This window comes from Sciurus vulgaris (assembly GCF_902686455.1).
Source record: "Sciurus vulgaris genome assembly, chromosome: 8".
In the NCBI taxonomy this organism is placed as follows: domain Eukaryota; kingdom Metazoa; phylum Chordata; class Mammalia; order Rodentia; family Sciuridae; genus Sciurus; species Sciurus vulgaris.
Genome location: NC_136468.1, coordinates 92,394,972 through 92,421,705, shown reverse-complemented (window position 1 = coordinate 92,421,705; position 26,734 = coordinate 92,394,972). Strand labels below are relative to the sequence as shown.

Genomic DNA, 26,734 nt, shown 5'->3' with positions numbered 1-26,734 from the left:
ACGTTGAATGCTAGAAGTAAAAACAAAAAAAAAAAGAAGGAAACTGAAATGAAGAATTCTTAGGATGAGATGATGAGTAGAGGAGTAGACTGGAATAGCAGAGGAAAAAATAAGCGAGTTCAGGATGGAGAGTAGAAATTACCAAAATTCAAATACAGTGGGAAAATACAGAGGGAAAAGAAAGATTTTAAAAATGGAACATAACATCTGAGATCTATGGGTATATAACAAGTGACTTATGACAAGAGTAAGCAATGTCTCTGAAGGAAAAGAGAGAGAATAGGGCAGAAGGAATATTCCAGAACACAATGGCTGGGTACTTTTCAATTAAGGACAGACACTAACTTACAAATCCAGGAAGCTCAGTAAATCTCCGGCAGAAACACTACCCTGAAAAACATTGTTATCAAACTAACAGATGAGGAGAAAAAAACTTAAAGAATCTAGAGGGGAAAAAATGACACGTTACTGAGGAAGGACAATAGGAATGCCGAATGAATTCCTATCCTAGGCAAAAGAAGCTAAAAAGACAAAATTACCATTCTGGGATAAGACAGAGAAACAAGCAAACAAACAAACCAACAAAAAATCCATATGAATCTGTGGTTTTATAACCCTTTAAACTGGTCTTCAATAATGAAGGATAAATAAAATATTTTAAGACAAAAAATCTGAAAACTTCATCTTTAGCAGTCTTTACTACACAAATGATGCTTAAAGAAAATCTTCAGGTTGAAAATAAATAGGTCAATTGGAAAATTGGTTCAGAAAGAAAAATGATTCACATTGTTGATTTGAAAAGGTTAAAAATTATCTAAGGAGAAAACTAAAGGTTATTTCTATTATGTATAGGACTATTACACACACACACACACATATTACAAAATATATTAATTACATACCTATTCTATCTGTCTGCTAATACTATCAATAGATAAAAGTACATTTAAATTTTCTTCAAAGACTGAGTAAAGCAAAATATTGCAAGGTAAGGTATTGTGAGATTTATGTATCTGTACAACAAAATTATAAAATAGCTTAAAATATTTGGACTATAATGTTTTTTATATTTTGAAATTGTGTATCTTAAAGATAGAATTTGATTGGATACATACTGTAAACTCCAGAGCTGTGCTGCCCACACAGTAGCCACTACCCATATGTGGCTATTTAAATTTAAATTAATTAATGTTAAATAAAATTAAACATTCAATCCAAGTTGTGCTAATCATATTTCAAATGCCTCAATAGACGTATACAGCTGTTGGCTACCATATTGTGCAGGGCTTATTGGAACATTTCCACCATGGCAGAGGACTGTGCTGCCTTGGAGAGACCATTGAACAAATAACATAAAAATAATTTTTAAAGAAGCATAACCAAGTAAAAAAAAGATGATAAAATAGATTTAAAAATTTTAATTCATCCTCCTTTTCTCAAATAAGGCAGAAAGGACCAATGTGTGTGTATGTAGGGGGGAGGGTAGAGGGGGGACAGGTGGACAATTAGCAACTAATAATATGGCATATTTTTAACAAAACAATTTCATTAAATATGAATGGAACAAACACCCAAATAGAAGGTGGAGATTGTCAGATAGATCATACTGGGGAAAATAAAAAGCAAGATCCAATTATAAGTTGCTTACAATGTGACACTTTGAAAATAAAGACATAGAGGTTGAAAGTAAAGTAACAGAAAAAATATAATATACAAACACTAAATGTGAGAAAGCTGATGTTGTTACACTAATACCAGGTAAACAGGTTTCTAGGCAAAGACACAAAACAGGGTAAGAAGGGAAATGTTATCATAACTAAAGTTCAGATCAACAAGAAAACACTACCTTGGATGAACATATAACTACTAAAACAGGTCCCAATGACATGAAATGAACATTATAGAACTAAAGAAATAGACAAATCCAATTGGGAGCTAGAAATTAATACCTCCCTTAATAATTAGGAGCACAAATAGAAATTCAGAAAGAACTTACAAGCTATGAGCCAACTTCTAACAGTCATTTTTATCAAACATGGAATGGTCCACCCAATACTTTACCCAACAAAATAAAAATTCTTAGGTGTTCCTAAGACACTCTCCAAGATAGACCATATTCTGGACCATAAAACACAGTAAGATCAAAATCATATATATCGGGTACCCCAAAAAACAGTATAAATTAGGAACTCATAACAATAATGTGCCTAGAAAATTCCTTGATATTTCAATATTAAATTACCAATGGGGTAAAAAAAATGCCATGAGAAAATTATTAAACAATTGAACTAAAATCGAAATGTGTGGAATGCAGCCAAAAAGTTACCATAATGACACAAACCTTTATAGTTTAAAATGCATGTATTTGAAAAGAAGAAATTTAGAATATTAATGATTTAATTATTTATCTTAGGAATACAGGAAAAGAAAATAAATTCAAAGAGCAGAAAAAGGGAAATAACAAAACAAACACGAAGGTCAATGAAATAGAAAACAGACAATAAAGAAAAATTTTAAAATCAACTGGTAGTTCTTTAGAGAGTTTTCAAAAAGGTGATCAAACTGCCAAAAGATGTAGGCATCAGAACAGATTCTACAAACATTAAAAATATGTACTATCATGAATTTCGTGCCCATACATTTGACGAAATAGATAAAATGAAAAATATCTTGGAACATTCAACTGACTAAAACCAGGATAAGAAAAACTGGAAAAATTTTAATAGCTTCATATCTATTAGAGAAATTGAATTTGTAATTAAAATGTTCTCACAGAGAAGTCTTGGACCAGATCGCTTTGTTGGTGAGTTTTACCAAACATTTAAGGAAGAGATTACACCAGTGTTCCACGAACCCTTCTGAACTCTCCTCAATTCCTCTGTATGAGGACAGTGCACCCACACCTGGGGAAGATGCGTCAAGAACACAGAAAGGCACAGCAGAATGGAGGCGGAGCAAGGTCCTTGGGCAATCCTCTCCCCACACATCAAACCAACTGCACAGAACTAAGGAGATCAGGTGAGAGACCACAGTGCCTGCTTTTAGTACAATAAAAAGAAGCTATATTGAAGAACGCAGCTCTGTGTAGAGAGACGCCTTCCACATGGGGAGGGGAGAGCAAATTAAGTCCAGGTCTTGTACTTGATAAGAAAACAAAATTAGAGACCAATATCTTTAATAAACATAAGTGCAAAATCTCCAGCAAAATATTAGAAAATGAATCTAATAATTTGTAAAATGGATAATACAGCAGGACCAAGTGGTGTTTATCTCAGGAATATGAGATTGGCTTATTATCAAAATATCAACCAAGAGATGTTCTGAATGACTGAATAAGTAGTACATCTCTGCACAGGGCTGGGCTTGCTTGGCCAGATTGCTACAGCATCTCCTCATATTTGCTCTGAGCCCTTTCTCCTTGTTTTGCTTTCCTTCACTCTTGCTGCCCTGACATTTATTTTTCAATAAAGAATTAAGCACATGGTATGACTCTACTTCATGTACAACCAGAGAAACAAGTTGTACCCCATTTGTTTATGATGAGTCAAAATAAATAAATTATTTTTTTAAAAAAATTAACACTTAAAACAAAAATGAGATCACATAATTCATTGCACTAAGAGGATAAAAGAGAAAACCCATATGATCATTTACCAGAGGCAAAAAAGGTATTTGAGAAAATTGATATCTATTCATGATCAAAAACCTTAATTAGGAATAGAAGTGAACTTCCTCAAACCGAAAGCAAATTTCATGCCTAGTAGTGCAAGCCTGAGCCTGTTCCCCTTGATCTGCAGATAAGGCAGTGGTAGTCTGTTCTCGCTACTTCCATTCGAGCTTGTTCGGGGTGACCAAGTCAGTTCAATAAAGCAGGAAAAGAAATAAGACAAAATAATACTGTCCTTACTCACAGAAAACAGGGCAAACAAAAATCTTTCTAGTAGATGATGCAGAATTATCCTAAATATTCAAATATTCAATATCAATCCTGCTATTCCCATAAACTTTAATGGCATCAGAAAATGTTTATAATGTGATAAATACACATGCAATGGAGTAAAAAAATTCACATTATAAAATTTTATATATATATATATACATATATATATAATAATAGTGTCTCAAAATGGAAAGGAATTTGTTCAAAATGTCAATTAGGAACCTCTCTTGGTAGATTGGGATGATGGTAATTTCCTTCTTATTAAAGATTTAACAATTGAGAACATGAAGAGAGAGCCTATAGAATGGGAGAAGATCTTTACCACCTGCACCTTGGATAGAGCATTAGTATCCAGGATTATATAGAGAACTAAAACAAAACTCAACACCAAGAAACAAATGACCCAATCAATAAATGGGCAAAGGAACTGAGCAGGCACTTCTCTTCTGAACAGTCAACAAAATATGAAAAAATGTTCAACATCACTAGCAATTAGAGAAATGCAAATGAGATTTCATCTCACGCCAGTCAGAATGGCAATTATCAAGAATACAAGTAACAATAAATGTCTGTGAGGATGTGAGGAAAAAGGTGCACTCATCCATTGCAGGTGGGACTGCAAACTGGTGCAACCATTCTGGAAAACAGTATGGAGATTCCTTGGAAAACTTGAATGGAACCACTATTTCACCCAGTTATCCCACTCCTTAGTATATATCCAAAGGACTTAAAATCAGCATACTATAGTGATATGGCCACATCAATGTTTATAGCAGCACAATTCACAATATCTAAGCCATGGAATCCAACCTAGGTGCCTTCAACAGATAAAGAAAGTGTGATATATATGCACAATGGAATATTTCTCAGTCATAAAGAAGAGTGAAATTATGGCATTTGCTGGTAAATGGGTGGAACTGGAGACTATCATGCTAAGTGAAGTAAGCCAATCACAAAATACAAAGGCATGTTCTCTATGTTATGCAGATGCTAACACAAAATAAGGGTAGGGGGAGGGAAGAATAGAAGTTCATTCAATTAGACTAAAGGAAATGAAGGGAAAGGAGGGAGGACAGGAATAGGAAAGACAGTAGAATGAATAGGACATAATTTTCCTGTGTTTATTTGTGAATACATAACCAGTGTAACTCCACATCACAGCACAAGAACGGGAAGTTATACTCCATGTATGTATGATGTGTCAAAATACATTCTACTATCATGTATAGTTAAAGAGAACAAATTAAAATTAAAAAAAAAAAAAAAAAAGAATTGTTTACCACAAAAAAATGGCATCCATTTTTTTGACCTGGCATAAGTTTGAAATGCAGTCATACCTCTTCACCTTTGGTTTAGATAAAACTTCTCCTCACCTGTGGTTGTTTCTGTAATAAAATTTGTTTCTCATCCCAGGGAACCAAACCCCACAATATGCAAATGAAGCATAATAATAAGCACCGGAGTCGAGTATGTAAGTTCCCTTTTTCATGCATCCCTTCTTTAAACTAGCCCATTCCATCCACCACCCCCACCAAAACCCAAGAGATAACATCCACAAAGACACTGTCCTATAGGTCCTCTTCATATATGCCTCTGACTTTTCTCTCTCCCCTCTCTCTGTGTCTCCACCAGCTGGGAGAGCTTCCTGCTACCTCCAGATCTATAATTCCCCCATGGACACCCCAAATTCTTGGCTCCTGTAAGCAAAATGTCTTCTCTTCAGTGCAGTTTGGTTTCATTTCTTCATTGTATATCACCTTCCCAACACACCTGCACTAACTTTCCCTTGAACAGGACTCTCCTGGAAAGTGCTTATTTGGCTGAAGGGCACTTTCAAAACAGGAACCTGCACACCAAATTGGTAAGAAACCATAACAATAAAAAATCAGAATTTCTGCATACTTCTCCTTATCTCTTAGTCTTCTATCATGATCATGAAATATTTTCATAACCAGAAAAATGTATACATGAAAATATTTTCTTTTCTACTCTGAATTCCCAAAAGTAATGTTTATTTTTTCTGTATTATTTCCTTCCTTCTTAAGATTTATCAACTTGTTTGAGCTACCTTTGTAATATATAGAGATCATCTTGTGACTATGGAAATTCGGTAGGATTCCCAATTATGCCTAAACTAATTTCTGGTGTTTTGGTCAGCATTTTCCAGCTTTTTGGCCTTGCGGAGCACCTCTATACCCTATTCCCCTTGGACTCCCTCTAGGTTCTGAGAGAGGATCATCTCCAAGGGGCAGCCCAAGAAACAAAGGGCTCAATGTTTCCTAGCACATTGGACACCTCCTGGGCACACCTGTAGAGAAATTCTGAAAAGGCTATTCAGACAGCTCTCTGGTTTCTTAACTGGCAAATAGTTTTAACTCCTACATATAATCATGGTTCTAATAATTTTTAATATCAAGTTAGAAAACTGTCTCAAAAAACTTTCATGTGTTAACATTATAAGGCAGTTTGAACTTGTTACCATTATTTTGATGATTGCTTTCTTCCTTTTTTAAAGGGTTGAACTCCAGTATTAAATCATTCTCCTGTGCGATGTAATAAGATAATGACAACTAGGTGAATTTTCAGTGGAAAATCACAATAAAAAGTTCACAGTGCTCTTTTACTTTCTTACAAACTTCTTCATTTTTTTCCCCTCGAATTCAATTGCCTGATTTAGCAAATAAAAATATAAGGTGCTCAGTTACATTTGAATTTCAAATTTTAAAAAAATTAGCATATGCATGGTCCCTGCATTATTTGGGACATACTTACACCAAAACAAAATGTTGTTTTCTAAAATTCGGATGTAACGGAATGTCCTGTATTTTATCTAGCAACTCCATCCCTGATGAGTTTTCTTCACTCTGTTGAAAGGAAATTTTTACTTGTATAGCGGGTCCCACGTGTACCAAAAATATCCCACATAGCTCCTGCACATCAAGCTCAGTCTTCATATTTAGTGAATTCACTGATTAGCTAAAAATGAAAGAGTTCAACTCTTTAGCATTATCCTAACGAATCAGACCTCCCTCAGGATGGAAAGGAAAAAAAAAAAAATCTGTGAAAAAGACAAAACAATCCAAGATGCAAAGAGTAGTTTCAAAAGGAAGGCAAAATACAATTTCTCTATCACCCCTCAGATACATTGCTCAAAAAGATGTTCAGTACCAAAGGGACACAACCTAACGATTCTGAGCCTGGAGCATTCCCATCCCCTGTGTTTTAGACCTTTCCATGCTAATGGCAACCACCCAGGCAGTCATGGGGGTACTGAAGTCATCCAGGCCTGAATCCGTGACAGTTAGATCACTTCACCTTACTGCTAATAGCTTTTCTTCCTGGGAGTCAACCAGTCACACAGTTGGAGGGAAAGAAGTTTCACAAGAATCCATAGCTGCCCTTTCATTCCAACTGAGAGAAAATGAGAATGGAGAGCTAATGTCCCCTCCCCCACAGGCTGGAGGAAACAAATCGTAAGAGTTACTGTACCAGAATGAAGGAGTCTCAGCAGAGAAGTGGCCCTTGTAACTTGGTGTAGTTGCTTTCAAATGTGTCTGGGAATGTCTTGGCGTGCTCCTGGTTCCTGTCTCACCAGTGCTAAAACTAAAATGTCCTGGTGACCACAAAACAGGGACCCAAGTTTCTATCCGCTCCTATTTCAAAGTTAATTCACAGAGAGCTGGGGACAATTTACTTGCAAAAAGCCAGGATCAAGTTAAAGGTAAAGAGACATGGTGTTTCTCTCCACCTTCCCCTCTGCAAGAGGGGGAAAAAAAAGAGAACGCAGTGAAAAAGTCATTAGGAATGACAGGAGTTATTAGTAACAAGTTCTGGACTCAGAGAAAGAGCACGTGAGGAATAAATGCAATGGTTTTAGTTGTGTTTTTATTTCTATTCCTTTAAAGCCCTTCAACCTTCTGGCAGTGGCTCAGGTCTGAATGCAGGACTGGAATGCACTTCACGGAGGAAGAAAAGCAAACTTGTCTTCATTTGGTTACCATGGTTATGGCACCGTGTGTTACCAATCCAGTGATTTGCATTGCAAACCATCTCTGGAAATAAGGGCAGTAAACTTGATATTCAGGGCTGAGAGATTCAATTCACAGGAACTTCAGCTGGAAAGTTCGGAGGGAACAGATCATAAGCATGTGTACACCCAAACCCAGAAAGGGGTGGAACTTGAAGGGCCATCAGTCATTCTCACCCTCCATGGAACTTCAGTGTCTTTGAGGTCTTTGTGTCGCAAGATGAGAGAATTTCACGTCAATAAATTCACTCCAACACTTACTCCAGTGGTAAATAAACACTTCCTTGACTGACTCTTATTCTTATTTAGAACCAAGTTTAGAATTCATAATTTCCAGGATTCTTTTTCTAAGCCTTCAAAGTTAAGATGAGGGTCCTCCCTATGAGAACCCACAGAACTCTCTACTTTAAAAAAGTAACAGCGACTCTATTGCTATTTTGAAATTGAAATGACCAACTTCATTTTTTTAAATTAAATTTTATAGTCACATTCGGCATACATTTTTATAAATGACATAATGCTAAGGACTACCTAAAATAATTCTATTCTTGAGTCATACATTCCAACAATACTCTTTATTTTGATGAGCTGGATTAACAAGAGTTCGAAATGATAGAAAAGACGGTGCAATTCAAATTATATTTAACTTCAGACAAAGAGAAACCCCAATCCCCAGACAAATTAAAATGAAAGTGCTAAGGTTGAAGAGCAGAGGAATGTGATGGAGAGTGCCTCATCAATTCTTTTCTCTCCCTCCTGAGGTCCCTCTGCAGGGCTGCCAGTAGGACCAAGCAGGATTTGCATTCCTTCCTCCCAGTCCTATAAACTGGCCCTCAGCCTATCCTGGGAGATTTCCCTTGCCCTGCCCCCAGCCTACCCCCAACCCCCCACTTCCTTATTTTGGGGGTGGAAGGAGGGGGCTGGGGATGGACCCAGGGCCTGTGCAGGCTGGACAAGTGCTCTACCCAAGAACTAAACCCCAGTCCTCCTTTGTCTCTTCACACTTCCTGCTTTCACTACTGGCGGCTGCAACTCTGCCCTTCTAGACTTCAGATGTGTCTCAAGGTCCCGGATTGCACAGTAGCCTCCTTTTCCTCCTGTGGCATCATACAGTCCCCAGAAGATCACAACTTCATTACAGCACCCACCAGGATGTGTTGACCTTGTAAAATGGGTAATTGGCAAAGTATAAATCTAGTTCAAATGTCACGTCCAGAAGTACACTTGCAAAATGAAATCCCTATTTTGACAACTTCATTCCAGAAGATTTTAATAGAATTGATCTTTTTGATGAAAAATGTGCATGTAATCGCACCCACGGACATTCACATACCACCTTGATTGCACGTTTTTAAACTACACATTGGTTATACATGTATTTATTTATGGACCTTATTTTTCAAGAGATTGTAGTACACAAATCATTAAGGTGGCATTAGAAATTAGGAGAACAGGGCCCTGTCCAAACCCAGTCCCTACTAGGTGGATCTTGGGAAAGTCAGTTTCGTCTTCAGAGACACAGTGAGCTCAGAAAAATAAACTGTGCCTCACTGGATTAAAACAAAAGCTTTGTTCATGAAAATGTATATGTCATGGTGCCACATATATCTAAGTCTGTTGAACAAAGGGCAATACGTAGCCAAAGCCCTGCCATTCTCACAAATTGCTTCCAAATAGAGTACTTCCCTTTCATGTCTGTTCTCTAGCATAAAGAAAAATAGCAGCTTTAGTGACAAAGAGATATTTAAAGTAAGGGAGGAATAAGTATTCCCAAAACGACAATACAGTTGCTATTTTTTTTTTTTTTTTTAAAGTGGAGAGTTCTATGGTTTCTCATACAGAGGACCCTCATCTTAGCTTTGAAGGCTTAGACAAAGTATCCTGGAAATCATGGATTCTAAACTTGGTCCTAAATAAGAATAAGAGTCAGTTAAGGAGGTGGGGAAATGGGTAATAAACTAAATGAGAGAGGCAGTCAAGTTTGTAGGGCATATTTTCACTAAGTCAATCATTCTTATAACTTTGATCCCTGGATCTGCACAGTAATTCTATAGAATTATAGGATGGCAAGGTTAGAGAAGGTGAGACTCCAAAGAGTTAAGACACTTGACAGTGTCACAAAAGAAATTGTTAACATATTAGGGTTAAGAGTTCTAGAATCCCTGAATAACATTGCTACCATTAATAATGGACTATCCTGCTGGGCATGGTGGCACATGTCTGTAATGCCAGTAACTTGGGAGACTGAGGTGGGAGGATTACAAATTTGAGGCCAGCCTTAGCAATTTTATGAGACCCTAAGCAACTTAGTGAGAATCTGTTTCAAAATGCAAAGAAATAAAATGAACTGGGGATGTAATTCAGTGATAAAATGTCCCTGGGTTCAAACCCCTATACCAGGAAAGCAAAATCATACATGAAAAGGATTGTCATGGGACACCAGAAGGAAGGAAGAGGCAGTTTTAATATCTTCTCCATTAACTGAGTTTACTCTGTCTGGGGAAACCTTCATAAGGTATGAATAAGTAAGTGTATGCCCCATCCTCTGTGTTGAGCAGGGAGCAGTTGACCCAGGGAGAGGAAGTAGCTTGTGCAAAAGAGAACATTGTCCACTTGAAGAATGGCAATGACCTTGGCATGGACACTGCAGGACGTATGAAAGGCCAGTGTCAAGTAATATAACTGAATAGGGAAGCAGTTCCAGAACATACTTGGACTCTGCATTCCAGAAAGTGCTTGAAGGCAGACATTTTTAGAATTATTGGAAGTGACATTACTAGACTTTTATTCTAAAAAAGGTCTTGTTTCAGAGTGGAGAATGGAATGAACGGAAGCAACAAGACCAAACAGAGGTAGCTGGAGACCAGGCGAGATAGAATGGTGATGGAAACCAAGGACCAGAGATCTAGAGAAGTGAGTTACTTGACAACTATGTGGGAGGAAATAGAAGCAGATCTTTCTGACTGATCTATGTGGGGGGGTTAGTAGTCAAAGATTGTTCTTAGGTTTCCAACTTATTGTCAGTATAATTTCATTTATCAGGCAGGGATTAGAGAAGGAGACATAAATTTATGGAAAGATCTAGAAAGTTTGGCTTTGAAATGTAAAATTTGGGGTTCCTATAGAAACATTGAGGGGAAGAATCAGTAGGCAGTCTAGATACATGGTTCTGGAATTCAGTAATGAAATGTGGGCCACCCTGCATTTCCAGCCACACGATAGCTTATACTTAAAACCAAAGTGAACAAAGAGTTCACTACAGGAAGGAATTTGGAGTGAGAGAAGGTTCTAGACCCCCATGGAAAACAAGATGAGGGGAAGAATTAAGACTGTCAGAAGGAGAAACAGAGCTATGATCCATGGAGAAATGAAACTTCTGATTGACATGAGAAGCCAAATTGTAGGCATCAGGTTTCTGATAAGCCTAGCATAAATTTAGTTGTATGATTGAAATCCCAAATGGGTTCAGACTATCAGAGGAAAGTAATCCATTTCCATGATAGCAATATAACTGAGAGAACAGAAGATTGAGACTTTTGGTTCAAGTGCCCCCAAACCTGTAGTTTCATGGGAATCTCATATCCTTTTTAGTCAGTAGGTATGGAATGTGATGAGAAAAACCATATTTTTATCAAATTCTCTCCAAGTAACTCTGATATAGGAAGCCCAACTGCAGCATTTCAGAATCCTGGTTTCTGGTTTGTTGGGACTAATGACACGTTAACTAACTCAGGCTGACACCCTACTTCCTGGTGGGTAAGCAAGATCAAGGCCTCAAAGGCGGTTTCAAAAGTTAATGACAATAAATCGGACCACTATCAGGGATTGGTTAACAACAGTTCCGCGAACGTGATCAGCTCGTGCTTGCCATATAGTCCTATGGTACTCTCAACCTGTGTGAACCCCGTGCCTTGCTGACCTTTAAGCTGATTGGTTCCCACCTAGCCTCCACCTACCTAAAAGCTATGTGATTTCCTCAATAAACGCGTTCCTACTGTGACTGGTCTCCCTGACACATCTGATTGTCCTCTGTCCTGAGGGCTGGGTGTGGGGGTCAGTCGGCCCCTTCTGGCCTTGTTGGGGAGTGCTCCCTTCCCTTGTGCTGGTCGAGAAGAGCAAGGGGGCTAAAGACCCCAACACTGGTTAGTGCATCCTTTCTCCTGATTGAATTCAGACCAGTTTTACCTCTAGGCATTGTTCTCTTACACTCTCTATCCTGTTATTTCACATTCAAAAGATATGGTGATTAAGCTGGAAGAGTCAAACTATGCTTTCCTCTTCTACCTTAGAAAGCTCTCCTATAATCATGACATGGATAATGCTGGTGGTGTGGTTTCAGTGACCTCGGGGTGGAGAAAGAAAATCAGCCTCTCTAGGAGTTCCATCAGACCCATTTTCTTTACTCAGCCAAACAGAAGTGAAGTTTCCTTTCTAAATAATTCTATCAACACAGCTTCAAAGGTCTACAGACTCTGGTTTCAACTGAGTCCTTCTCATATAGAAATTCTGTTGTCAATAGAGGTGAGAAAAATAAGACAATGAATGATGCCAGTGATGGCCAGGCTCCACATTGGAAGTTTTATAACCATACTCTTACTCAACTCTCCCAAGAAATTTAGGTGGGAGTTATTATGATCCCATTTTTTAGATGTTGAAATTGAGCTTCACATATGTTACACAGTTTATCCTAAAGCATAGAATTAGTGTGACTGGGCCTATGTGATCCTAAACCAGGTCTTTCTTACTCCCAAATTCATGCTCTGAGCTCCAAAAAAGGACATATCAATCCTGTACACTTCCTGAATGGTTATTTTAGGGAAAGAGACCATATTATTTCAGAGATATCAGAATCTTTCTCATTTTTAAAATAGGAGGGAAATGGAAGATTTAGTGCAGCTGTTCTGTGTCCATGGAACTAAACCAAAGAATTGGTTGTCATGTTTATCGAGTGTTTCCCAGCAGGTCCAAGAGCCCTGGCTAAATGAAATAGAGAGCTGAAGGAAGGTTTTCCTTCCTTCCACTCTCATGCAAAGAGACTCAAGCTCAATATGTTTTGAACATCCCCACTGAGCCAGAAACTTACTAGAAAACACAATCTCCATGTACAGTACGATTAAATGATGATTGGGACTGATTTATAGGTTAGCAAGCTACAAAAATAAATGAGAGGCAATTCTTTCCTAAGTAATCTTTAGTAGATAATATGATAAATCTAGCTGCTAAGTGCATATCATGAGATTCACTGTCCCCAAACAGCTCTATGTTCCACTAGATGGACTTTAAGATGGTTTTCATTTTAGGAAGACATTTAACAATGCTTATTATATGCTCCCCCTTAGAGTTAAATTTGACACATTATGCATGCTCAACAAATATTTTGTATTTATTCTCATTGCAATAAACTCTGCCTGGTCAATTCAATCTTTTTACAGTAAAGAGCCAAATCAAATGCTGACTCCACTAGGAAACCCTCATTTCTTCACTCATTCTTCTGTCCCAGGGCAGTTACCACACTGTCCACTGTCCCTGCTCTTAGACCATTGATCTCACTGGAAAGGTTATTGCCCCCAAGGGAACCTTTGGCAATGTCTAGAGACATTTTTGGTTATCCAATGGGATGGAGGATACTATTGCTGTCTAGTGGCTAGAGGCCAAGGATGCTGCTAAACATGCTGTAATAATGACACACGCACACACACACACACACACACACACACAGAATTTTTCTGAACTAAAAGTCAAGAGTGCTGAGAATAGGAAACACTGCATTAGACAAATGAAAGGAAATAAAGAGCTTAGGGCTGAGAGTCAGCTTTCAGGCTACTGGTTGGTCTCAGTTTGAGTCTCAGTATTCTCATCAGTACAGTACAGATACTTCTCCAGAGTAATTTTAAGGATCAATGCAATAATGAAGGAGAAATTGCCTATAAAATCAATACAATCATCATTTTATATATTGTGTTGGATTTATAATGATCAATGTAATAATGATAATTGTACAAGTAGTTTGGATACATAGTCCTAAAAAGCTTAAGGCATTCTTTTTGTAGAATGGAGATATAGTCATAAAGAGTTATAATGGTATATAAAATAAACTATGATAACAAGGGATAGGTGAATAAAGTTTTTGAGAAGCGAGTCAGTTCCAAATATATAAAAAATGTTTATGGGCTGCCTTATTACTGGCAACAAAAAATATTTCCTTTACTTCCTTACTTTATTGATCCCCAAGGGGAATAATGTACATTCATATGACTTCGATTATGTACTCTACAAAATAGATGAAAGTCAGTAAGAAAAGTGAAATTGCTTTTTAACAATGCATATCTTAAATCTGGCCATATAGGAAAGTAACAAAATAGAGACGACACTCTAATCTTTAATCCTGAAATGGAACCGCTAGCCGTGACTCAAAATATCTGCATGTGTGTGAATTCCTTGTTGCTGTAACTGAGGTATAAAATGCTTTCCAAATGCAAATGAGTGCTCTGTGAAAGTTTTCTAGGACACTCCAGGCAGGGGGACGGTATTCTCATTTAGGAAAGAAATGATTGCTCAATAAATATGTGATAAACGGAACTGAGTTGACTTGACACAGTAATGTACACCGTGGGCATTGATTTTGCTCCTTTCTTTACCAAGCACCACATGTTTGGTTGAAAGACACAGGACCAAATATCCAAGGACAGTTCACAGAAAACAGGGAAGTGGACCCACCTGACCTACACATTGTTTTGGGTACTCTACAATATTGGATCTTGGAATAGTTGTTTCCTTATTGACATACTTCCTGGATTTTCCTTGTCGTTATTTCCTTTCATGGATCCCCTGACCTGGAATGTACTCAGTATCTCCTAAACTAATGTTTTTGGCCATTTTAGTTCAGAGGTTCTTTAGTGATTCAAGAACAACCAGCTTTACAATTCCAATTTATGTCAATAAACCTCACATAATTGGTAAGAGAAAGCTCAGTTTTCTGATTTAGTCCCAGGAAGGATAGTTTACATGTGGGTATTCCACTCCATGAACACTAAATATGAAACTGAAAGAACCCTGCGTCCCTCATGGATCACTGATGGACTACTCTGTCCCCAATCACCATCAGTTTTGGGGTGAGTTATTTTAGGGCTGACATCAGGGCGGCCCTTCACATGACATCCTTCTTCTGCCAGCAACTCAAGAAGTCAACTGGCTTCGTCTAAAATGTGAGAATTAAAGAAGCTTTATTCCCATTTTTTTTCTGTTAGATTCCTCAGTCAAATCCATATATCTCAGCTCTGAAGAGGAGTCAAGACATCTCAATTCTTTCTTAACTCTAAAGACTAGAAGGCTTTCCTCTGCAGGTTAGCAAACATACTCCACCATCAGTAAACTTTTTGTTGTCTTTAGGAAGGAATTTGTGTTAAGGCAAACCTGGAAAATAACTAAGTATGGTGTCTACAAAGTGCAAAGCACTGTGCTGAGTGCTTTGAGATATGATCTCATTTTAAACTTATAACAACCCCGTGAAGTAAGAAATCCCTCTCTGCAGTGCATAAATAAACTGAACAACTAAGGTTAAATTTCCCTACACCATATTGGTGGCAGGATTTGATACTTTTTTTTTTTTTTTTTTTTTTTTTTTGGAACTGCAGATTGAACCCAGCGTCTTGTGCATGCTAGAGAAGCACTCTACCACTGAAGTATGTCCCCTGACCTGATGCATATTTTAGTACTACAGAATTCTTATTTTTCCGCTATGCCATATTCTTAGGAGAAATTCATATACAATTGAACTGTGTATATACCCAGAAGTCAATGATAACTTAATTGTCATATTCTGAATTATGTAATGCAGTTTTGGCTTCATTTTTTAACTTGATCAGAACTTGAAATTGTTTTCTACATGGCTGACTACCCCTCACATTTCTGCCTGACAGCCTAGCATCATGGAAATATGTCTAGAAAACAGGGGAAAAGATTCAAAGCAGACATTAACAAACAGGGAATTTCCAGAAAAATCTTGAACTGGGTGTAAAGGATCCTCAGGGGAATGCACATGCCCAACTTAAATAATATGGGTGCTCTCCACACCGTAGAAGGCAGAAGTAAATAAACACCATAGCACCCAAAATGTGGCTTGTTCCTTTCTGAGCATCTTCCACAAAGTTATTTAAACTTCAAAAATTTTTAAATTTGTTCTGATTAGTTGTACATGATAGTAGAATGCATTTATACATTTTGATAGATCGTACATAGATGGATTTAAAGTAACATTGTCTCTCTAGGTAGGCAGCCAACTCCAGACAAAGAGCAACTGTGCATGTTTGTTCACAGGGCTCCTGCACAGCATGCGGCAAGCAGTGACGTTCAGTTGTAGTAAATGCAGACCTTCATTCTGCAGCCTTAATGTACAAGATGGTGAAGGATTTCAGATGGGGAGCCATCATAGAGACAGGTCACAGAAACAGGAATAAAGGAGGAGTCTCAGGGAGAGAATGTCCACCATCGTCACAGCCTAACATTGGTTCTCGGAAAGAAAGAAGCAATCTAACAGATAGATGTAGTTAAACCTAACTGACCGAACCTCTAGGGAGTGGGGAGATGTTGGATCCATATGAAAAGCAACTTTCTTACATTCAGGAATGAGATGAATAAGGAGTACCTGGCTCCAGGAAGTGTACAGGGAGAACTGCTGGCTCACACAGTGACAGGGAGGATGCCTGAACTTGAAGAGAGGCAGTAGAAACTTGCCAAGGTGAAAGTCAAAGACACAAAAGAATGAAATGTAAAACAATGTTCAAAAACTGTGGAACTTGTACCATTTATTTTAAATATTAGACGTAAGAGAAAACAGAGCAGAAAAAATATTTGAAGTGATAATAACTGAGAAGGTTCCAAAATTAACAACAGACACCAGACTGCATATTTAGGAAGTACAGAAAGCACAAAGTTGAATAAATACCAGAAAAACACACATAGGCATATTATCATCAAACTGTAGGAAACTCAAACAGAGAAGATTTTTAAAGAAGAGAGAGTGAAGGAAGGGATTTATCTATGAAGGAGCAAAGATATATAGCAGACCTCTCACCAGATGCCATGTAGGCAAGAACAGAGTGAAGAGAAATATTTCAAGTATTGGACAAAAAAACCTCCACTAAATTGAAATTCTATATCCAGTGAATTTATCCATCACAAGTAATGCAGAAATAAGACATTATCAGAAAAACAAAAACAGAGAATTTATCATCTGCAGAACTATCCTGTAAGACATGCAAAAATAATTTTTTTCAGGTAGAGGAAAAATAATGTAAATCAAAAACTTGGATCTGAGAAAAGGAGAAATATTGGAGAAAGAATTTAAAATGGAAAACTAAACTCTTCAATTTCTCTTATTTTTAATTGATCTAAAAGGTAACAATTTAAAGTAATAATAATGATGTATTGAGTGACTGTATTATATAGATAAGAGAAATGAATGGCAGTATCATAAAGGATGGAAGAGAAGATTGAGAATATTCTGTATAAGGTACCTGTCCTACATGTGAAATGATACAGTGTTATTTAAAGGTAGATTTGTATTAGTTAAAAATGTATATAGTAAATGTTCAGGCAACCACTAAAAGTTCCAATCAAATAAATATAATAGACTCACTATGAGAAGAGAAAGAATAGGATCATATAAAATGTTCAATAAAATCAGAGTAAGTGAGAAAGGAGAAGGAAAAAGAAACAAAGAAGAATTTCAACAATAGGAAATAGTTGTAAACATAGAAGACATCAATCTAGTTACAGCAACAATCACTTTAAATGTGAATTACTAATTACTTATTAAAAGACAGAGATTGACAGACTGGATTAAGAAATAAGCCTCAATTATATGTTTTGTATAAGAAACATATAAGTCTTAAATATGAAATTTTTAGGCTAAATATAAGGATTTTAACAGGTTAAAAGTTGAAATGCTGAAAAAAAGATGTACCATACTGCCACTAATAAAAGGAAATCTGGATTTGCTACATCCATTTCCATCAAAATTACTTCAGAAGAAGAAAGTGTATCAGGAATAAAGACATTTTATCATTATCATTGCATAATGATAAAAAGATCAGTTCTCCAAAAAGATATAACAATCCTACATGCATATATACCTAACATCAGGCATCAAAATCCATGAGGTAAAAATCAATAAAATTGAAAGGAGAAACAGAAACTATTATAGTTGGAGATTTCAACACCCATCTTTCAATAATTGATATACAAAACAGGCAGAAAATCAGAATATTAATGACTTGAAAGTCACTATTAATAAACTTGATCTAATTGACATTTACAGAAAATTTCATCCAATTATAGGAGAAAATATATTCTTCTTAAACTTGTATGAATCATTCGTGAAGATAGACATATTTTGGACCATAAAATACACAATACATTTACAAGAATAGAAATCACACAGAGTGCATTCTTATACCACAATAGAATCAAATTAGAAATCAATAACAAAAATATTGAAATATTTTAAAATTTTTGAAAATATGCTTCTAGGACTGAGGGTGTTGCTCAGTGTTGAAGTACTTGGCTGTGATGTATGAGGCTCTGAATTTTCCCCTAGAAACACCACCAAAAAAATCAAACAAACCAACCAAACAATAAAAATAAAAAAACTTCTAGATAATATGAGTTTAAAAAGAAATCTCAATAAAATTTAAAATTATTTTGAAGCAAATGCAATTACCTATCAAAATTTGTATGATGTAACCAAAGTAGTGTTTAGAAGGAAAATTATGGCATTATATCCAAATTTTAGTATAGAAGAATGACTTATAATTTAAACTTCTTCTTTAGGAAAGTAGAGAAAGAAGAGCAACATGAACCTAAAGCAAGCAGAAAAAAATGAGAAGAAATTTTAAAAAAAGTCAGAAATCAATGAAATTTAAAACTGGAAAACAATAGAAAAAAATTAATGAAACCAAGTTAGTTCTTTGTTAAGAACAATAGATAGATAAATCTCTACCCAGGATAATTGGGAAGAAAAGTGAAAAAAACACCTTTTGTGAAGCTGGGTTTCTCACAACTGGAGCACAAATAAGCAAACAGAAGAGTCTACAATCACCCATGTAGTAATCAATTAGAGTTGGAGACATTAGTATTCATTCCTATTTAACTTAATATAGGTATATAGATGACTACATATAGAAATAGGTATACATATATACATGGGTTAGCATACACTCATAAATTTCCTCTGTCTTCTGAGGGGGCCTAGAAGCAAACACTCCACTAGTAATGAGCACACCTAGTAGCTACAGCTTGGTTTCTAATACCATTCTGATTCTAGGTCTAGGGTGGGAAATACAAAAGATGAACTTGTAACACTTTGCAGTACCAGAAAGTACTAACATGCTAATCTGTCTCTGCCTCTCTCTCTCTCTCTCTCTCTCTCTCTCTCTTTCTCTCTCTCTCTCTCTCTCTCTCTCTCTCTCTCTCTCTCTCTCTCTCTCTCTCTCTCTCTCTCTCTCTCTCGTGCACACGCACACACCACACACACACACACACACACACCACACAGAGTGATATAGTATGTCAAAGAAACACTATAGTCACCTGAAAGAGTTCTTTATCTTCATGACCAAAGATAGTACCATTTGGGAAACAAAATAAAGCAGTATTGGATTATTACCCAAAGTATTAAATAAATATCAATGAGTTCATGTTGTTGTAAATAGATTAGTGAATAAGGAAATAATTGTGATGGAATAGAACAATCTGTGCAGAAGTCCAAATAATTTATGTAGCTACTCCACCTTCAAGGAGGTGAAGCATATCTTCTCCCTTTTGGTTATGAGCTATGTATAGTGACTTTCTTTCAAAAAACAAGTGTGGAACTAGGAGTAGTAACTCTTCAGTGGAGAAACCTGATAAACACTACCTGAGGCAGGAGATCAATGCTAATATCAACAATGATAAGTCATGTTGATAATATGCTCCTTTGATTTGGTCTGCTGAGACTGATACTCTACCTCTCTGGTTGTCTTCTCCAAATCCATAAACCTGATCTAATCAATGAAAAACCCAGAAATTCCAACTGTTTAATCATCTACATGGTACCTGATCATCATTCCTCAAAACACTCCAGATGATCAAAACCAAGGGAAATCTGAGAAACTATGATAGTGAAGAGGAATCCAAAGAGCTATAACAACTAATTGTGATATATAGAATCATGAAACAGTAAGAGAATATTTTTAGGTAAAAACTGAGGAAACTTAAATAAATTATGGAATTAATAATTATATATTTCTTGCTCATTAACTGCAGTAAATGTATGGTTATAATTTAGATATGAGGTGTCCCCGCTATGTGTATGTTTTAATTTGAACATGACATTTTAATAGATAGATTACATATATATCTATGTACAGCTACATAAAGATTTTTAACACAATACTAAGAGTGGTTATCTTCGGGTGATGGGATTATAAACAACTTCCAAGTTCCTCATGTTATCTTACTATATTTTCAAACTAATAAACCAAAGACAGGATATTTTTGTAAAACAAAAAGAAGTCAATAAACCTTTTATTTAAAAAAAAATCAATGCTCATTCACCCTGAGTGATGCCTGTCTGAGCTAGCGCAGCGTCTCTGAGCCCACCTAACACCTGTGCTTACCTCTGCCATTATACTGCAGAACCCTTTCATACATTTTTGTCATTGCTCTATTTTTCTTCCTTCATCACAATCTTGAGGAAAAAAACCAAACCACCTCTCACTTCCGCATCCCTCCCAGGGAGATTGGCCATTGTGCATTTGGGCACAGACAGCGTACCGTGCAGTGTGCAGATCTGGACAAGTGACTTCCTCAGTTTTCTCATATGTAAAATGAGAAATCTGGCTTCCTGTCATCTGTGGGTTTCCTTCCAGATCTAAGATTCAAGATTCTCCGCCTGCCTCCATGAATTAGGCAGCATTTCACAAAATAGGAACCTTGGGGAGATGATGTGCCTTGTCCAACTTCTTTTGCATCTTCTGGACAGTGATGGAAGATTGAGATTCAGAAAATGTCTGCTCTGTGGGAATTGGTTCAGAATGCCTTTTCTGTAGGGTCTAAATAATTTATCCTTTGCAATTAAATTTGCCCTTGCAAATTTACAAAGGCCTGAACAAAAGAGAATGGTTACAATATGGAAAGATTAAATATAAGGATAATTATTTCCTATGACCTAGGTGAAATTGATTTTGTAATTTTTCTACAGAAAATACCCTGCATGATGAAGTAAGCATATTGCTGTATATGTGACATTATTATGACACTTTTCCATGGACCTGAAATTAAGGAATAATGACAGAAAAGTCCAGTTTTTGGCCCATATATCTATAAGTGCAACCCAAAGTCCTTTCCATTATCCCTGGCTCTGCCACATCTCACTCAGCGACATTTTCCTGCTTTCCCATTCTTAGCCCCTGGGGACACTGATAGATTGAAATGTCAAGATCACCTGGAAAGCCCATTATAGCTTGTACTCATTTCCTATTGCTGCTGTAACAAATTGCCACAAATTTTGTAGCTTGAGACAAGACAAAATTATTATCTCCTAATTCCGAAGGTCAAAAGGACAAGTTGGTCTCACTGGGCTACAATCAACAGTGTCAGCAGGGCTGCATTCCTTTCTGAGGGCTCTAGGGAAATCCATTTCCTTGCCTTTCCAGCTTCTAGAGGCTGACCACACTCCTTGGCTCATGGTTCCTTCATCTTCAAAGCCAGCAGGGTAGCAGCTTTAAATCTCTCTCCAACTGACTCTCATTTGCTTCCTTCATCACATCTCCTCTGATTCTGACTTCTTTCTCCCCCCTTTTAAAGGACTCTTTTGATTATATTGGGCCCTTCCAGAGAACCCAGGATAATCTCTCCATCTGAAGATTCATAACTTAATCACGTCTACAAAGTCCCTTTTGCAATATAAAGTATTGATGTCTTTGATGGGGGCCATTTTTTTATCTATTAAGCACACATCTTTCTCCTGTTGCCAGCAGAGTGGATGCCTCTAGTTTCACAGGCACCTTGAAGTAAGGCACCTGTGGAACCAGTCATAGCTTGCCACAGAGAAGTTTCAACTTGCCAGTATTCTTTTTTTGAAAGTACAAATGGACACATGAGCTTCTAATTACAGCTACCAGAGCATGTAATGCTTTTGTATTCAGACAAATTTGTTTTTGTTTTTTTTCTTAAGTGTAAAAGCTTTGCTGAGATAGATTTAAATCTAGGCTCCACTATCTAGTTTCTGGGTCACATATAGCATGCTGCTCTCTTTTCAAGCTATGCCACCTCTAACTAAGCCACATTTTCTATTACCCTTATATGCCACCCCACCATCCCTGAGATTTCTCTGGGTGAAATTTGAAGGATATCCAGGATGTATTCAGTTTATAGTTAAGAGTCATAATCGAACCTCATAGACTTAGAAAATAAGTAGAAAACAAATAAGACCATACCATTTGGGTGGGTTTTGTACATGAACAGTCATTTAGGTAGTTTTCAAGAGAGAGAGAGAGAGAGAGAGAGAGAGAGAGTGTGTGTATGTGCATGCATGTATGTGTGTGTGTTTGTATGTATGTGTTATAGTAATCCTCTTCTCTGAAAATATTTTCAATATTTATATCTCAGAACTACTATACTCTCCCCCCCTTATAAAACTACCTAAATAAGATGCACAGGTGATGAGATATCATGCACATCATGAAATATAATATTTACAAAGGTTTTATTGTTATTAATATTCTAGCCCTTCCTTCTTCTTACCCAACCCTATGTGATTCTCTGAAAGTTGTCCAAGCTGTATGTTGCTCACGCTTTCCAAATGTATTCTTTTTCCTTTTTTTAATACTATATTTAATTTGTAAAAGGTCAGTGTTTAATTAAGAACCTAGCATATTTATAGCAAAAAAAAAAACCTATTAGGGATGATTCAAAATATAGAGCCAATGTCACTTCTTAACATTATACCTCTATTAACTCGTAGCAGGAAATAGAAGGTCATTGGTCCCCTAAAAGCTTCGCATATTGATCACATTTGGGGGGATCTGTTTCTGGTTCCTTTGTTCTATTGTTCTCATTCTCTCATGCACATTCTCTCCTTCCACCGTTCCTTCTCTACTTCTCTATGTAAGACATTTACCAACTGTGAACATTAAAACAAAAGAAATGAGTATAAAGTGGAGAGAGACATTTATAGCCCCACCCTCTCAATCTTATAAAGGAACCCTCACAGTGAGCTGTTGTTAAGCACTTCCTCTGAGAGTTCTGCTGGTGAACGTATGCTGGACACAGGCCATGTCCATACGTATACATTTGACTTATGTTTTCGTGGTCATGTAGTGGTCCACTGAGTAGACGTGCCACAGTCTGTTCCCCTCTATCTCTTTTTTTTTTTTTTCTTCAATATTTTAAACATTTATTCATTTTTGAGAAACTTTAACTCTTTTTTTCTCATCATTTTTTTTTCTGTTGTTGTAAACAAACGGGATACATGTTGTTTCTCTGTTTGTACACGGAGTAAAGCATACCATTTGTGTAATCATACATTTACATAGGGTAATGGTGTTTGATTCATTCTGTTATTTTTTCCCTTCCCCCCACCCCTCCCACCCCTCTTTCCCCTCTATACAATCCCTCCTTCCTCCATTCTTGACCCCCTCCCACCCCCCATTATGTGTCATCATCCGCTTATCAGTGAGATCATTCGTTCTTTGGTTTTTTGAGAACACAAGCAAAAATAGGTGTTGGCGAGGATGTGGGGAAAAAGGTACACTCATACATTGCTGGTGGGGTTGCAAATTAGTGCAGCCACTCTGGAAAGCAGTATGGAGAATTCTCAGAAAGCTTGGAATGGACCCACCATTTGACCCAGCTATCCCACTCCTTGGCTTACACCCAAAGGACTTAAAATCAGCACACTACAGAGATGCAGCCACATCAATGTTCATAGCTACTCAATTCACAATAGCCAGATTGTGGAACCAACCTAGATGTCCTTCAATTGATGAATGGATAAAGAAACTGTGTTATATATATACAATGTAATATTACTTAGCCATAAAGAATAATAAAATTATGGCATTTGCAGGCAAATGGATGAAATTGGAGGATATCATGTTCCCCTCTCTTTATTGCCGCAGAAAGCAGAGGACTTCCCACATAGCATTTATCACTTCGTGCATTTTTTTTTTTTTTGAAAAGTAATGAAAGGAATGAAAAGAATTCCCTAAAACAATTCTTTTTTTTTTTTTTTTTTAAATCCTTTCCCCTAAATTCCTTCATGTCTTGATCCCTTTACTTGGAGAAGTTAGGGGAATGATTCTGTAAAATTATGATTTTGCTGCATACTATCAAACAAGAATAGATAATTACCAAATCACCTCTTCCCTTTCTCTTGACAATTTTTCTGCATGGTGATTGACACAGTTCACGCTCTCATGTTTAAACCAGCAGTGAAAGAGACGTGTGACTGATTTTATTAAAAAATCTGCTAGCCAGGCCAAATAAAATCACTTTTATTATATAGGGATATCACATAAATCATATAAATTTATGTACATGTATATGTGTTCTCTTATCTGATAGAAATATTCAATTTCATTAGCATTTAGCACATTTCATTAATTTCTGTTAATGATGAGGTACCAAAATACCATTCTTACTTTTGGCATTCTGAAAATTGTTCCAGAATGACACCTCACACAAAAATATCACCAGTTGGAAACTCAAAATGGAGCAACACCATGCTTATAAGTAGTTTTTACCTGCTGGACTCTCCCTCTTCTTTCTTTTCTCTCTCTCCCCACCTCCATCTCTACTCTTCCCTGGAACTGGCTAGCATTCCTGGCCACAGCATCTGATTGTCAATTCTCAGCTCGCACAACTCTAGATTTGTTTTTTTTTTTTTTTTTTTTTGTCCTCTGTCCCCATTCAGGAATGGGCCAAGTCTTAATTTGCCTTCTTACATGGCTCTGCCACTGAACACTTAGCCCCTTTACCCCCCACAGCATTAAACATCATGAAGTTGTTGTTGTATCTAGCAACTTCAGCCCGATCCATTTCACCTATGTTCAATGCGAGCCTGTTGGCTAGTTACAGTCCAGAGATGCACAACAGGAGGAAAGCAGCAGAAAGGAGGGAAGATAGCCTATTTCTTTTTCAGTGACAAGGGAGAACCAATATTTAGGATACTATGGCACACACAAAAATATTCTTAGTAAGCAGCCTCACCTTCTCTCTGGAGTAGAATTCTGGGAAAACAATGCTCATCCTCTGAAGAGGCTCAGCCCCCTGCACGGCCCCATCCACAGGCCACAGAAGAACCAGGGCTGAACTGTCTGAGAGCCCTGTGTCTAGACAGTTCCTGAAGGAAACAGCATAGCATTTGACTAATCCTGCATACCATTTTCATAGTCCACACCCACTTGTCCTAAGGGAAAACCTGTTTTCCTGATCACTCTAAACAGCAGCCTGGAGCAGTGCAGCTCTGGCAGGTGAGGAATCAGACTGGAGGAAACTTCCAGCATGCCTGAGCCCCGAAGAGCTTTCCAGCCAGACCCTGGGCTGGGAATGGGGAACAAGAAGATGAGAAAATCACTCTCCTCTCCCCCAAGGAGCTTGCAGCCCTTTGGAGGTCACAAATATAAAAACAACCAGGAGCTTCCATGGAGGGGTGGAGAGGCCACCAAGGGAGAGGTTACTCATGGTTACTCACAGGGAGTTTGGGAAGGCCTTGTGGGGTGGCACGGAAATCTGTAATGAATTTTGAAGCATGAGTAGGAGCTTTCCTGAAGAATGGGGGTTGAGCTAGGGTTGCTCTGTGAAGATGTGGCTGAAGGCAGAGAAAACACCATAGAGACACAGAGCTATTGAGCAGAATGGTGCATGGGCAAATGCATACAGGTCTGCACCACTGAAACGGAGTATCTGAAAGCAGAGGCCAGGTGAGGCTAAAGCATAGGAGGTGTTTCCTGGGGAACTGACTTAAGACTTAAAAAGTAATAATTATGAATTTGGGTACCACATGATTCTGTCCACAAGTATCTGAACTTACTGTGTTATCTGTAACCATGAGACAGAAGCATTGAAGGAGATTGTTTAGTGTTTATTTAGTTACTCTGTGCACTCAGAAAATGAGTGGTCTGGTTGATCAAAAAACCTAGATTGGGTGAGGGCACTGATTAGCAACCTCCAAATAATTAGAATAATTAAAGTATATTAAATATTAAAACTGTCATTAGTATACATGAATATTCCTTTGACAATTCAGAAGGATCTTGAAGACTTTAGAATGGCTCAGGCCTGTCATCGACATGAATATTCTTCTGCCTAAGGACCAAGGTGATCACTAACAAGGTTGGCTGAGGAGGAGGTGAGCTCTGGTTCTCCTACTTAAAAAACCACATGCATTTTAGAGTATTTTTACACCTTCACGGGCTGGGAAGCCTCCTGACAGATTGGATTTGGGCCAGCTTAATAAATGAAGCACTCCGCTAATAATGTTAATACAAACAAATAATCAGAATAAACCACATTTCCCCACGTGATCTAGCAAACATATGGTCTTGTGGTTGAAACTTGGCAAGTTAATTGTCATAAGAACTCTGAAAGGAAGGTGGAATGAATTAGTAATTTTATCCCTAGGTCAGACGGCTGTCCTTGATATTTCCCTGTTCCCACAGACTGGCAAACCCTTGAAAGAGCAAGTAATACTATTGTTCACATTTCTTTCCCCGGTGAAACTGCCA

The 26,734-nt window shown here is 37.3% G+C and overlaps 1 protein-coding gene across 7 annotated transcripts in view; it reads right to left on the bottom strand.

Moving 5' to 3' along the window:
- The window catches only part of ITPRID1 (ITPR interacting domain containing 1), a 134,279-nt gene extending 108,904 nt beyond the window's left edge, over positions 1–25,375 (bottom strand). For 2 of the 7 annotated variants that reach the window (XM_079149861.1, XM_079149866.1), the window contains exons 1-2: positions 25,218–25,375; positions 22,956–23,130 (exon numbers count right to left, since the gene is read on the bottom strand). In XM_079149861.1, coding sequence (XP_079005987.1) covers positions 22,956–22,989 — 34 coding nt within the window. In that variant the 5' untranslated portion in view covers positions 22,990–23,130; positions 25,218–25,375. Of the gene's footprint in view, positions 1–7,429; positions 11,152–22,955; positions 23,131–25,217 lie in introns of those variants that run through there. The other 5 variants (XM_079149864.1, XM_079149862.1, XM_079149865.1 and 2 more) reach the window with 4 other exon arrangements.
- Between the last annotated feature and the right edge of the window lie 1,359 nt (positions 25,376–26,734).